The sequence below is a fragment of the Oryza brachyantha genome, chromosome 3, assembly GCF_000231095.2.
Source record: "Oryza brachyantha chromosome 3, ObraRS2, whole genome shotgun sequence".
In the NCBI taxonomy this organism is placed as follows: Eukaryota; Viridiplantae; Streptophyta; class Magnoliopsida; order Poales; family Poaceae; genus Oryza; species Oryza brachyantha.
Window position 1 is genome coordinate 17,586,150 of NC_023165.2, and position 14,424 is coordinate 17,600,573.

The 14,424-nt window shown below is 49.0% G+C and overlaps 2 protein-coding genes across 2 annotated transcripts; one reads left to right on the forward strand and one right to left on the reverse strand.

Moving 5' to 3' along the window:
* LOC121053888 lies at positions 1-1,048 on the reverse strand. The gene has a single exon (XM_040522339.1). The coding sequence runs from the start codon at positions 998-1,000 to the stop codon at positions 269-271; it is 732 nt and encodes a 243-aa protein (XP_040378273.1). The 5' UTR covers positions 1,001-1,048; the 3' UTR covers positions 1-268.
* Positions 1,049-13,506: 12,458 nt separating this feature from the next.
* LOC121053817 (atherin-like) lies at positions 13,507-14,370 on the forward strand. Its single transcript, XM_040521770.1, has one exon. It carries the CDS (start codon positions 13,507-13,509, stop codon positions 14,368-14,370), a length of 864 nt encoding a protein of 287 aa, XP_040377704.1.
* The last annotated feature ends 54 nt before the right edge of the window (positions 14,371-14,424 follow it).

Here is a 14,424-nt window from a genome sequence, read left to right on the forward strand (position 1 = left end):
TTTTCCAAAGGTAGATCAACACATAATTATTTATCTGTATCATGTCTGTGTAACGTTCTCCACTTCTTAGTCAAAGTACACTATACATATGTTTCCGTACAAACAAAACACTCGAAAACTATATTACATTATTACGTAACATGCACTATATATGAAATTCAGTAGTACTACTATATTAACCATACCGATACAGACGACGCACGTATATGTGCATCAGCCAAAAATAGACCAATCGTCGGCACTCGGCGATGCGCGATGTCTGCTTAATTCACTTGCTCACGATTTCCAAAGGGACCGCATACACTGGTTCACCGTCTTGATACTGATGCGTCATCGTCGGCTTCTCCAGACATACCGCCGGCTGCTCGATCACGTTCACCTTGCCACGGCGCACCGCCACGCTGCCGCAGCCCGACACGGTCGCGGCGCGGCACCGGTCCACGCGCACGGCGCCGCACCGGCTCACGTCGGCGGACCCGCACCGCTCGATGCCCAGGGCGCCGCACCAGTCGGCGCGCGCGGCGCGGCACCGCCCCACGGCGACGTCGGCGCACCCGCCCACGTCGGCCTCGCGGCACCGCCCGACGCGCAGCTCCCCGGCGCCGCGCACGCGCGCCGCGCCCTTGCACCGGCGGATGGCCACCGCGCCGGCGCGCTCCACGTCCGCGGACCGGCACCGCCGCACGGACACCTCCCGCGCCCCGTCCGCCCGCACGGCGTCGCACCGGTGGAAAGACGCGGCGCCGCAGTCCTCCGCGGCCGCGAAGCCGCACCGGGTGAAGCTCACGTGGCCGCCGCTGCCCCCGCCGCGCACCACGACGTGCTGGAGACGGTCCACCCTGAGGACGCCCGGGCTGATCACGGTGAGCGTGCCTCCGTTGCACCGGAGCACACCCTCGTGGATGGCTGTCTCCACGCCGTCGACGAGGACGGTGAATTGGTGGTCGTCTTTGACGGTCGTGGCAGCGGAGGGAGGAGTTGTCGGGTCTACTGCCACCATTTTTGCTTGGGTATTTTACTTGTAGTGTTTGTGTTGATTCGAGGATAGATGTCCAAGGTGCTTAAAAGGACGGTGTTGCTTAAGAGCTAAGGCGCTTCTAGCAAGAAGTTGCTGTCAAATTATGAGCGAGGCTTGAATTCTTGATCGAGATGGCTCGTTTCTTCGAGTCTTGGAGAAAGCTACAGCTACCGCTCATCCGTTTGTGAATTAAATACAGTTGATTGTGACATGGGCTATACGTGTTACCTATAGTTCAACAAGAAAATATGAAGTCAGATTACATGATAGAATAAAAACTGATAAAAGAATCAGTAAAAAAAAGAAAAAATGATAAAACTGGCTATAATAGATCACCTTAGATTTTACTGGGTTGGAAAACATAGGATATATATATACATGTATACATACACACATAAGGTTTAGTATAGCTAAATGCACCCATCGACTCTTCCTCACACTGTAAATTATTCAAGAGTAATTTGTTTACTAAATCAAGAGTTAATTAACTAAAATTAAATGATTAAATAAAAGTATTAAAAGGCCATAAATATCTTTTATGTATTTGTTGTGCCGAAATTAATTAAGAAGATTTTTAACGAAACTTTCGTAACATTCTAAATAAATTAAATAAAAAGACATTACTTTTTCTTTGTTTTTCTTTCCGGGCCGTGGACCTATTTTTCCCTTACCATGGGCCCTCTGCCTCTGCCACCGTCTCCCTCCCTCTTCATGGTTGACTCCTCCTTCCCCCATGTGTCCGTCCTCTCTCTCCACTTCTAACCCTTTGCTTTTGTTTTTCTTAATAGAATCCCAATTGGATTCATTTATTTTGTTTCCACCGGAGTTAGGTACAGTTTAGTTCCTAAAAACATCACATCAAACCTTTAGACACCTAAATAAAACATTAAATATACGTAAACATTAAAAGATGTTTTGAGCTTAATTAGGATATGATTAGTCATAAGTGCTATAATAACCAACATGTGTTAATGATGGATTAATTAGACTCAAAAGATTCACTCGCGGTTTTCAGACGGAATCTGAAATTTTTTTATAATTAGACTCCATTTAATATTTTAAATGTGTGACTGTACGTGTTAATGTTATCTTTCTTCTAAAAATTTTTCCCACTTAAACGGACCTTAGAATCTAATTTTGCAACTCCACGTCTCCGTTTTTTTCCTACCTGCTACCTGCCTACCGTTCGTGCGCCACCTCCGGCGCACTGCCGCTGCCTGCTAGCCGCTACTGCCGGCCATCACCGATAAGTTATTAGAGGCTGTTTGAATCAGAAGCTTTTTTTACTTCCTTGTCATATCGGATGTTTGGATGTTAACTAGAAATATTAAATATAGACTGATAACAAAACTAATTGCATAAATAAAGGTTATTTCATTAGACAAATTTTTTAAGCCTAATTAAGCCATGATTAGCAAATATTTAGTGTAGCATCACATCCGTTAATCATTGACTAATTAGGCTCAATAGATTCGTCTCGTGAAATAGTCCAAAATATAAGGTGAGTTTTATTAATAGTCTATATTTAATGCTTCTAATTAATGTCCAAACATTCGATATAACAGGGACTTAAAAAAGTCGTGGGGATCCAAACAAGGTCTTAGTGACTGGCAGCTAGCTGTGTTTGTGATCTGGATCTAACTAGCTAAGTGCCAGCCAAAAAACCTAGTCAAAGGGTACTCAAACACATCCGTGAGGGGTCGTATAATAAACCCGTCACGGAAGTCATCGATGATGAGTTTAATATGCCCCGTCACCAATGAGTCATCGGTGAAAGACTCTAAATTATTTCTCGTCACTGATAAGTCATTAGTGACGGGCACTTATTGTGGCCTTTGAGGGATGATTTGTGCCGAGCCCAAATTTTGGTCCGTGAAGAATGATATGTCATCGATAACAGACCAAACCTCTTACTATCATCTACAGTAGACCTAATTTCAGATGAGTAGATCTGTGGCAGGCTGCTGGGCCTCATCACGGATGGCCAATCTGCTTTACTAGGTTATGTAGAAGTGAGAGGTGATACATTGTTTAGTCTTGGGACCCAATTATGTGAGTCCATGCTTATCACATTCTTTTATTTTTAACAGAGGAAGACAACGCAATGGTATACCGTTCAAACGGTATAGGCCTGATACATATGTAATACATCCGTTTTATAATGTAAGATATTTGATTTTTTTAGGTATAACGTTTGACTATTCGTCTTATTTAAAAATTTAGTGTAAATATAAAAAATGACAAGTCATGCTTAAGGTTCTTTTGATAATAAAATAAGTCACAAGCAAAATAAATAATATTTTCATAATATTTTTAATAAGATAAATGGTCAAACATTATAAGCAAAAGAGTTAAACATACTACGTTATAAAATAGAGAGTAACAAGTATGATACCTATATGTATATGTATGAGACACATCAATACAGTTTCGAACAGTTCCAAAACCAATGCAATGGTTCTGCCTAGGTTGCGCAACACCTGTAAATCTTAAATGCAACTAATGCTCACCATCAACCTTTCCGAGCATCGTCTTTCCATTGCATTTTTTTAGAACACAGTACAACGCAGACGTTCAAAACGCACGCACACTCCCCCTAGAATGTACGCATGCAAACCCTATCCCTGTGAACACCTTCGAAAACCGCCGGCAAGATCTATAGAAGTCACTCTTACCATTGCACTTTAAATGCCAACATTACCAAATTTTCTTGAATATGACTCCTGCTATAGCGGCAATAGTGCATCAAAACTATTCTTGTAGAATTGGTTACGACTTAGAGCAAGCACAATAGCAAGCTACGAACTATAAGTTTATGGAAAGGAGAGAAAATAAAAAATAAACTGTGTTGACTTTTATATAACAGATAGCTCTACACATGCATTAAATACATAAGTAAAGAAAATATAGATAGCAGAAACATATTGAAGTTGATGTTATAGCTGAGATATTATATATGTTAACTCTATATAAATTTATAACTACTAGTTGACTCTGCTATTAAATTTGCTCTTAGGAAACCTTGTGCATAAAAAACATGAAAAAATTAATTAATTGAACTCAGTCTCGAAGTCGGACGGTCCAAATGTGGGGCCAATGTTAATCAGAAGGTCGTGCTGCTGATCAAAATACCTGCCCGGTTAGATCATATAAATAAGGCTGGTCACCTAGAAGCAAGTATAATAGTAAGATATAAGTCAGCTAAATACCGATGCGAAAGAGAGAGGGAATGAGAGAGGAGAAGCGGAATATAGGTTTATAGCCAGCTCAGTCACAGGAACCAAGAAATTTTGTGAGAGAGACACATGAGTTCTATATTGATGATAAAGAGTTAATTAATATATGAGTGGACTGAGGAGAAGAATATAAAGATTTTTATAGCCAGCCAGCTGTTGGTTATTTTATTAGCGTTGCTCTAGATAAGGCTCGGTTTTCAACCTGTGCCATAAACTAATCTTAGTGTCAAATTAAGGTGTCAGCATAGAAGAAGCGATTGGGTTGGGGAAAGCAAGGGGATTGTAATTAGAGAAAAGTAATTAAAGAGGACGGAGACAGCCATGACAAAATATAGAGACACCTGAGTGTTCTGTTCGTTTCTGGTTGGGAAAAGCAACATGGCTGGGTTTGTAACCGGCCATGTTGGGCCTATAGCCGGCCCAATGTATTATCCTTGAAACATATTATGCTGAGTTCATGTTTGTCAATAATCGTGATAACTTCCTTTAAAAAATGAACTACTGAGTTTTATAACTCCAGAAGTATGCTAAGCTTTTTTTTGAAATTCTTATGTTTTTTCTCATACTTCCAAAACCATCGGCTGGTGTATTGTAATAGTGAACCTTTTTTTTCCTAAACAAATCTTTTCCTTGGTAACAAATGATTCCTCCATCGAAATTATAAGATATATATTTTACACGGTCTTCACTACCATGCTTTGACCATTAATTTCTTTCACGATAACAACTACTCCCTCCGCCCCTCAAAAATGCAACATTTCAGTTCCCATGCCGAGTGTTTGACCGTCTGTTTTATTTAAAAAAATTAGTCACACATAAATTATTATTCATGTTTTATTATCTAATAAAAATAAAAATATTAATCGTAAAATTTTTAATAAGACGAAGAGTCAAATCTAAAACTGAAAAATTGATTTGTTTTGTGACAGCGAGAGTACAAGACTACTATCACATGCAACTATTTTAAAATATGAATCAAAAAAACTAGACAACGTCATGTCGTCCAGGGGACGGGATAGTTAAAGGGGACGAATCCACGTCCTTCCATCCGGACCTTTCCGAGCTCGGCCGTCGCGATGTGCCTGTCTCCGTCGACGTGTACACATCGAAGGTGATGCGTAGCTCGGCCTCCTGCTCGGCGTCCCTGCAGGCGCAGCCGTGGAACGCCACGAACTCCCCGAGGTCGACGAAGCCGTCGCGGTTGGTGTCGAGCTCGCTCATCATGGCCACCACCTCGCACAGCATGATACCTCGCACCGGCGTCGAGCATCCTCGCCGCGATTCCTTGTCGTTCTTCCCTTCTTGCAGGCAACTCGGCCAATGAACCATACGGTACCGTCTGGTACCATGTGATACCTGCATCTTTTTAAGCTTTCTTTTATCACGCGACGCTACGATATCAAATGATTATATCATCTGGTATCATACGTGGGGCGCATCTGAGCGTGGAGGCGGGAGGCGTGCGGCACATGGCGGCGATACTGCGACGACGGCGAAGGCAGGCGTCGCCTGATACCATGTGATATCTTTTTAAACCTCCTTTGTCACACGACACTACGATACCAGATGATACCAAGTAGTATTATCTGGTACCATACCAGTGATATCATCTGGTATCATATGTGAGGTACATCTGAGCGCGGAGGCGAAAGGCATGGGCACACTGCAGCGAGTGCAATGACGGCGGAGGTGCGGACGTGGGGGCGCATGGAGGTGGGCGGAATGCCGGGACGGCGGAGGCGAGAGGCACGTGACGTTGGTGGAGGCGGGCGAACGTGGGCGAAATGCAGGCATGCAGCGACGTGCGGAGCACGTAGGCATGCAACGACATGTAGGCATGCAGCGATACCCAACAACACAATGCGCGGACACGATTTTCTCTTCTCCGCTGCTTCCCGTCCGACGAAATCCGTGCTGTAGTCCCTCTCAATATGAATATATAAATATAAAATGCATAATATTAACCATACACATTGTCAGTATAATTATTAGTCAAAAGTTATCAAGATTGATTCTCCTAAAAAATAGGGTGCTTTATAATTTTGGACCAAGGGAGTAAATGCCATATAGTTATACTAGCTAAATATATGTGATATGCTACCGATAAATAAACTATGCATGTGCTAGCATTGTTTGGAACAAGTTAATTATGAGATATTTGAAACAATTTCATCCCTATTCTAGAATTCAAATAATATGTTAATAATGTGTAGAATGATCTTTCTTTAACATTAAAGAACATGGAGTAGCTGGTAAAAAATCACCATAGGAGATGGGTGGTAGATTCACCACCACCATTGTCTTCTTCAGCAGTGTTTTCTTTCAATGCTTAGTCAACGCAGATGCAGATTCAACAGTGCTTTACAATACCATGTGACAGTGACGCCAATCATTTTTTTTTTCAAATTCCATTGTTAATCGGTGTTTTTTTATTGCATATATGTTTAAGGATTATATGGAGTACTAAACATGGCACCAATGATTTCTCGTCTTAGATCCACCTGTGGGTTAAAGGTGAACGGGATTGGACTTAAAATAGGCGCATAATGATGTGTTCTCAAGTGTCCCAATTTTTATGAGAGAAATAACTTGGATTGTAAGGATGTGAATGTGACAATTCGACTATAACCGTCTATGCACGTTGCGTCTAAGCAATCACTACAACTAGTATGTGTTCGTAATCCTGACGAAGCACGGTTAGCTTAACCACAAGTGTATTAGTTCTTGGGAGAAATCAAGAACTAATAAGAACAAGGTGAGGAACCAACTCAATTGCAAATAGAAAGATGAATGATTCTAATAAAAAACAGAGGTGGTGTTCCGTAAAGATTATATATAATGTAATCTAACCGGCAATTAATGGCTTTACAGAGCAAAATAACTATCCTAAACTTTGATCTAAATAAAAATAGAAAAACTGTGAAGGGTATCTAGCTATTTAAATCGGTAGATGCCAAGGGTCATGTTCTTGGCACTGCGTAAGGAGGCTTCCAGCTTCCTAATGGGCGTGCATTCGCACAACCACCAACCTATGTATCTTATCCATCCAAGTATTTTTCTGGTCATCGTCTTCTTCACATGTTCTCCTAATTCCCAAATCAAACAGATTTCTTTCTCGCCAAAACCAGCGTCTCTATGTTGTTGGCTTTATCCGGCAACGGCCTCTCTCCCTCCACCCCCCTCCCGCACTCCGTCCAGTGAGCACTTCCCGCAAAGTGTAAATGCAAGAGGATGGCATCCCTGCGGTAAACTCCCTGCGTCAAGCTCCTTTCGTCCTTCTTCTAGTGAGTTCATCTCAAGAACTAGGTGGGCCCCTACTCCCCCGTCCCATCGCCACCGCTTGGCCACGCCACTATCTTCCCCACCACGGGCCTACCCCGATCGACCTAAGCTATTTGGGCATCAACTTTCCCCTAATGCTCCCCCTTGGCCGAACCCCTCCCACTGCATGCCCTCTCAATCTCATAGTTATGACCGCACGTCGCTGTCTTATTGCTAGCCTACTGCCCTCTCTCAACCTCGTAGTTCCAGCGGCACATTGCTACCACCCGTCTTTCCGGCCCCTTCCCAGCCATCTCTTCAAGCCCAGAAATGCCTCTACTTACCTCCCAACCAAGGGCGGATACAGGAGTAGGGTAGCTTGGGCTTAGCCCAATTTCTGATCCTAAATATGTACTGAAATTTTATTTTAAAACTTTAAATACGAGAAGATAAAGAAAAAATTATATAAATTCAACTAATTGAGCTCTACGTTTGAAAATATTCTGGCTCCGCCACTGCTCCCAACACCGTCCTCCTCCTCTCCTAACCCTAAAATCCTAATTGGAACACCAAGATTATGCATTGATCTGGCAAAAACCGCTCCCTCATCCATGGCATGCAGGAGTTGTTGCTAACTCGAAATCTCGCTCTCTCGATCTCACTAGTGATAGGTATGGCCCGATCAGCCCAAACTGGCCCAAGCCAAAAAAGCCTAAGCCTAGCCAGGCCTAACCATGCAACGGGTTGGACCTAGGTCTAGATTGAAGCCCAAAAGTAAAAAAAAAAAACAAAATTTATGAAAAGGGTGAAGATGACTAGCTTGACCCGATAAGAGCATGCACTATGCAGGCTACTCATATGAGTAGTCTAAACATGCCACATGAGATAAGGGTATTAGCTCTACAATGCAATCCACATCTATATACTTTTTTATGAGTCTTTATTTTTTTTAATAGAGAGAATCTTCTCGGCTCTCATCTTCCCCTCTCTCCCAACGCATCTCCTCTTCGCAAATCTTCGCCAGGGCGGCGGAGCGACCTTCACCTAGGAGGCGGTGGATGAAGCCTGGCCGGGGCGGATCGAACCCGGCGCCAGTGGAGCAACCTCGGTGGTGGCGGCGGCAGCGAATTGAGCCCAGCCGCAGCGGAGCGTGCGGCGGTGGAGCAAGCTCACTGGAGACGGCGGCACGAGCTCGGCGGTGACGGTGCAAGCTCACTGGAGACGGTGGCGCGAGCTCGGCGATGCGGAGCAAGGTCCTGACCCGCCGCATCTCTCCAGACTACTACTGTCACACCCGGAGTTTCGTCCTAAGCCTTAAATCGTAAAAAGAAATTCGTAAGTAACAATTGGCTTAATTAACTCAGGAAGAATCCCTCTAAAAGGACCTAATTCAATTAAATCGTGGCTCGCAAATCGACTAACAGGATTTAAATTCAAATTGCAGAAGTATAAAATTTGGCAAAACAAATTAATTTAAAACTCGGCAAAAGTGGGGTTTTCCTTTTTCCCTCCTTTTTCCTTTCTTTTTCCCTTCCTTCCCAAATTGGGCCGAAGTCCAATTTTCCTCCCTCTTCCTTTTTCCTTTTTTTCTTTTTCTTCTCCTTCCTTCCCGGGCCGGCCCAGCCGAGCCGGCCCATCTTCCCGCTCAGCCGGCCCAGCCGAGTCGGCCTCCCTCCGCCCGCCAGCGCGCGCCCCGCCTGGGCCGCTGCTCGGCCCATCTCCCGCGCTCGCCCGCTCGCCCGCGCCGCGAAGTCCGCGCCGCCTCCCTCCTCTCTCTCGCGCCACTGACAGGTGGGGCCCACCTGTCAGCGACCGAGCTCCGCCAGCCCGCGCCGCAACCGCGCCGGCCGAGTCCGAGTCCGCCGCCGCGCCGCAACCGCCGCCGCCGCAACGGTCGCCGCCGAGACCGCGTCGTCGCCGACTCGGTCTCCAACCTCCGCCCGCCCTAGCCGGTGCCGCCACCCTATAAATCCCGAGCCGCCGCACGCCGTCGCCCACTTTCCGCCGTCGCTCGTGTCGCCGCCGCGCTGCCGCCTCTCGCCGCCGCCGTGCAATCTTGACACCAGTCGCCGGTCGTCGCCGCCTAGCCGCGTCATCGTCTCCGCCTCGGTGTCGCCGACCTTTCCTGGGCTCTCGTCGTCGCCGGTGGACGTCTCGCGCCCGTCGCGGCTCCTCCAACCTCTCCGCCGCCACGTCTCGCCCGTCGCCGTCACCCGTCGATCTCCGCCGCCGCCGCCGATCTTCCGCTCCCGCCCGCGTCGCCACCTCCGCCTCGGTCTCGCCGACCCGCCCGCACCCTCGCAGCCGCCGGTGAGCACCCGCACCCTCCTCCCCTCTTTCTCTCCCTTTCCGGGCGACCGCCGCCGAGTCGCACGCCGTCGCCGGACGGGTGCGAAGCTCGTCACTCCCACCGGCCGCCGTGGTCGTCGTCACCTCCGCGTCGCCGACGTTTGGCCGCCGTCGCTTGCGCCCGCGCGTGTCCGCGCTCGCCGCTCGCCGGTCATCGCCGTGCTAGCCGTCGCCGCTGTTCTGCCGGTTGCGCCTGTGCGTCGCCGCCTCGGCCGTCGTCGCCGTCGCGCCGTCGTCGCTCGCCGGTCGTCGCCGTCACGCCGTCGCCGTCGTCCCGCAGCCACCGTCGCGTCGCCCGCCGGTCGCCGCCGTGCGCCCGAGCCGCGCGCTCGCTGCTCCCCTCCTCTCTGTTCCTCTCTCGCTGACGAGTGGGTCCCACCTGTCAGTCTCTCCCTCTTCCCCTCTCTCATCGACAGGTGGTCCCCACCTGTCAGCCGTCAGCTTCCTCTCTCCTCGCTGACGTCAGCAGCCCCATTAATTGCGCAATAATTGATTTAGGACTTTTCTGTTTAGCTAAAAAACCCAGAAAACTTCTAAAATTCATAAGTAATTCATCTAGTCTCCGTTTAGGTCCATTCAAATTTCATTAAATTCATAAAATTACCAAGAATCCATTAAAAATAGTTTCTTTTGCTGTTTCAGTAGAGTTTGTGCCTGTTTTATTTATTTTTATGCTTTGTCGCTTAGATTCGGACCCCGCTGAAGAGCCGGTTTACTTCGAGATCGTCACCGAAGTTCCCCAAGGGTCAGAGCAAGGCAAGTGACACTCATCCTTGAACATATTGAACCCATTATTGCAAATTCCCCGCTTTATTATTTCAAATATGCATTGTTTTAATTAAAGTACTTACTTTATGTTATTTCCGGGTAAACCTTATTATTATGCCGTTGTTTATCCAACTTTATTCATTGCTGGACCAAGGGTAACTTGACTAGAGATAGGCCTAGGTTAATGCTTAGCCATGCTTAGAACAAATAGCTCATGGGATCACATTTAATCATGCTTAGTTCTGAATAGCTGAGATAATAACTCATTACCCGGTTCGGGTTAATGTCAACTAAAATATTGATAATGGTGGGCTGTGGGTGTATGGTTTTGAGAGTCGCACCCATGGCGATTAAAGACCGGTTCACGGGAAACCCTGGAAGTAATTAAGTGCTAACCACATGCCGAAATGGGTAAGGTGGGATTTGGAGCATGACTTCGAACTATTTGACGTACCCAGGCAAGGGTAGGCGTGATGGAGTATGGACGGGCAATCGTGGTGTAACGAAAGCTTCTCCTGCTTCCGGATCTACCAAGGCACAAGAGGGGACTGCCCGACTTGTTGTAAAGGAGGGGGTGAAACCTGAAGTGTGGTGCGATTAAATAGGGAGGGTTGTGTAACGGGTCCTATCACGGTCTCCTTTCCGGTATACCATGGTGGTATGTCGGCGCACGTTCAAGTGTAGTGGAGTCGTGTCTTGTGGGTACAGTAGTACACCTCTGATCAGAGTATAAACTATTCGAATAGCCGTGCCCACGGTTACGGGCGAACTCCCAGCTTCACTGTGATTAGTGAACCTTAATAACTTGAGTAAACTGGTTATCACTCGGGACTACTGCAACGTGGTGTAACGTTGAGTAGTGGTTGGGCCTGTTGCAACGTGGTGTAACGTTGGACAGTGTTGTGGTATTTTACAACTGTTTATTTATTTATGCTTTACTGTACTTAATTACCTTTATTCTTTAAGCTCTGTTATTTGTTTAAACTGCTGCTTTATCGCAACTAACCCTAGCCTGTCCTTGTTAATCCCATTGCATCATTTATTCTTCCCCTTGTCCGTGTTACTTGTTGAGTACGGTGGTTTGTACTCAGCCTTGCTTAACTTTCCCACCCCAGAGCTAGAAGTCGAGTCCGATGGAGGTGCCTCTCAGGAGTGAGCTGTTCCGCCGTCGAAGTGTTGCCTGTGGACTGGAGCCGTACCCGCTGGAGCTAGTCTACCCTTTTTCTTTCCGCTGCATTTCCGCTAGAATAAGTGTAATTTTCAGTTGTTTCTAAGAACGATGGTTATGTAATCAACATTGTCTTTTTGTGTACCCTGGCTGGTCCTGGACAGGGATTTAATACACAATTAAGTTCAGAAATTCGTGTGAGGAATTTCTGTGCGTGACAACTACCTTTTGGGCTTCATTCTGACAAAGCTACTAGATCTTCTGCTGGATACGTGCACCCCTACTGGGGCACTCGTAGGGGTGGATATCGAGCTAGCTCGGCTGAGTTTAGCTCGTTAAGATAACGAGTTAGCTCGACTCGGCTCGTTATCTTAACGAGCTAAAAACCCAGCTCGGCTCGACTCGTTGGAAAGCTCGAGCTAGCTCGTTAGGCTCATGAGCTGATGCAGCCTAGGACTAGGAGACGGTGCGCTGGAGAAGCTTGGGGCAGTGGCCAGGAGTGGAGCGGTGCGAGGCGGCCGCCGTGGCGGAGCGGCGCGGGGCGGTGGCCGACGGCCATCGGCTAAGTGGCAGGGGCGGCGGCCGTCGGTGGAGTGGCGCGAGGCGACGGCAACGGCAGAGGAGCTCGGCCAGCGGTCGTGGCAAAGCGGCGTGAGGCGGCGACCATCGACGGAGGAGCTTGGCCGGCGGCCACAACGGAGTGACGCGAGGCGGCGGCCGTCGACGGAGGAGCTTGGGGCGGCGACCATGGCGGAGTGACGCGAGGAGGCGGCCGTCGGAGGGGGAGTTCGGTGGAGAAGCTCGGGGCAACGCGAGGTTGACCGTCGGCTGCATGCGACGGTGGTGGAGGAGCTCACGACTGCTACCTTGTCCTTTGACTATGGTTTTTCTTATTGGGCAATGGGCTGTCTGGTGGGCCTCCGTGTTGGGGTGGGCTCTGGCTCGTTGGGCTCGTGAGCAGCTTGCAAGCCAGCTTGTGCTGGCTCGTTATCTCTAACGAGCTAAAATGCTAGCTCGGCTCATTAGAAAATTGAAACGAGCGGAGTCGAGTCGAGCCGAGCTTTTCACGAGTCGAGCGAGCTAACGAGTCACGAGCTTTCTGTCTACCCCTGGGCACTCGTCACGTTGGAGCATATCGCATGCCGTAGAGGTCAGGGTCATGTTGGGTGCGGGTTTCTTTTTTCCCTAATTGTTTGACTTAGGATGGAGTCGAGCTGGATTTTCTGTGCAGACTTTTTTCGGCCTTACCGGCTTTGGTGAGGAGCGTCGGCGCATGACGGCGCAAGGTTGGAGCTTGGAAGCGCGTTTCCTCGTCGGATCGACGACTTCGGTCACCGTGGTGCGCACGCGCGCGAGGAAATTCCTGGTGCTAAAAGCGCGAGGTGGCTTGGCGCGCGCGTAAATGCTCCGGACAGATGGCAGCTATCCAGAGGCTTTCGTTGAACCGCAGGAAGAAACGGACGGCTGTGATTCTGATGAAAGTTATGGCTGGGAAGTGGAAAACAGAAAAAAAAAAGGGCAAAAAATAAAAAATAAAAAAGAACTGAACATGTTCGCCGTCCCGGCGTCGCGCTCCGTGTCGGACTCTAATCTGACGTCGGTCTTCCGTGTCGGATATCCGCTTCTCCCGGTACGGTAGGCGCCCGACACCTTAAATACTGAACCGTCGGCGGCGGAACAGAGGTGATCACGCCCGCCACTCGACCATGGCTGACTCGTTCAAGCAAGACGGCGCCGTGCAGGCGAAGAACATGGCCGAGCGCTGCTTCCTCCGCGGCGACGTGGCTGGAGCGAAGCAATGGTGCCAGAACGCGCAGAGGCTGGACCCGGACCTCCCCGGCGTCGCCCAGGCCGCGGCCGCCTACGCCGTGCACTGCGCGGCGGCGCGGAAGGTCCTCGGGCCCGACGGCTGTGGGCCCGACTGGTACGCCGTGCTCGGCCTGCCCCCGCCGCGCTCCGGCCTTCTCACCCACGACGCCGTCAAGAAGCAGTACCGGAAGCTGTGCCTGCTGGTGCACCCCGACAAGAACACCTCCCCCGCCGCCGACGGCGCGTTCAAGTTCGTCCAGGACGCCTGGAAGGCACTCTCGGCTAGCCATCCCCCGCCGGAGGCCGCCGCCGCGCCGTGCACGCGTCCGAAGCGGGCGGAAGACCTGTACCGCACCAAGCCGGCGACAGCGTCGGCCAGGAAGCCGCCCGAACCACCCAAGCCGACACGGCAACAACAACCGCCGCCGCCGCCGCCGAAACAGACCGCACCGAGGAGACCTCAGGTCGTGCAGATGCGTCGGTCTGCACAACCGGTGCCAGCGCAGACGACTCGTTCCGGGCAGAAACCACAGCGGAAGACGACGGCGCCGCCGCCGCCGGTAGCGAGGCCCCCATCACCGGACAGGGGAAAATGCCAGTACTGCGGCGCTCGCACGGTTATCCGAGGCGCGGTAGGCGCCAAATCTTTTCGGTGCATGAGCTGCCACCGGAGCCCCATGGACGACAAGCCGCGCTGTTCTGACGACGAATATGATGACGAATATGACGACCACGACTACTACGACGATGGACCATGGTGAAATCTGGTGATGTTAGTTTTTTATTTTTTTGTTGGAGATATAATGAGTAGAAAT

Coding starts and splice junctions, on each gene's coding strand:
- LOC121053888 (XM_040522339.1), bottom strand. CDS start 1,000: ATGGTGGCAGTAGACCCGACAACTCCTCCCTCCGCTGCCACGACCGTC.
- LOC121053817 (XM_040521770.1), top strand. CDS start 13,507: ATGGCTGACTCGTTCAAGCAAGACGGCGCCGTGCAGGCGAAGAACATG.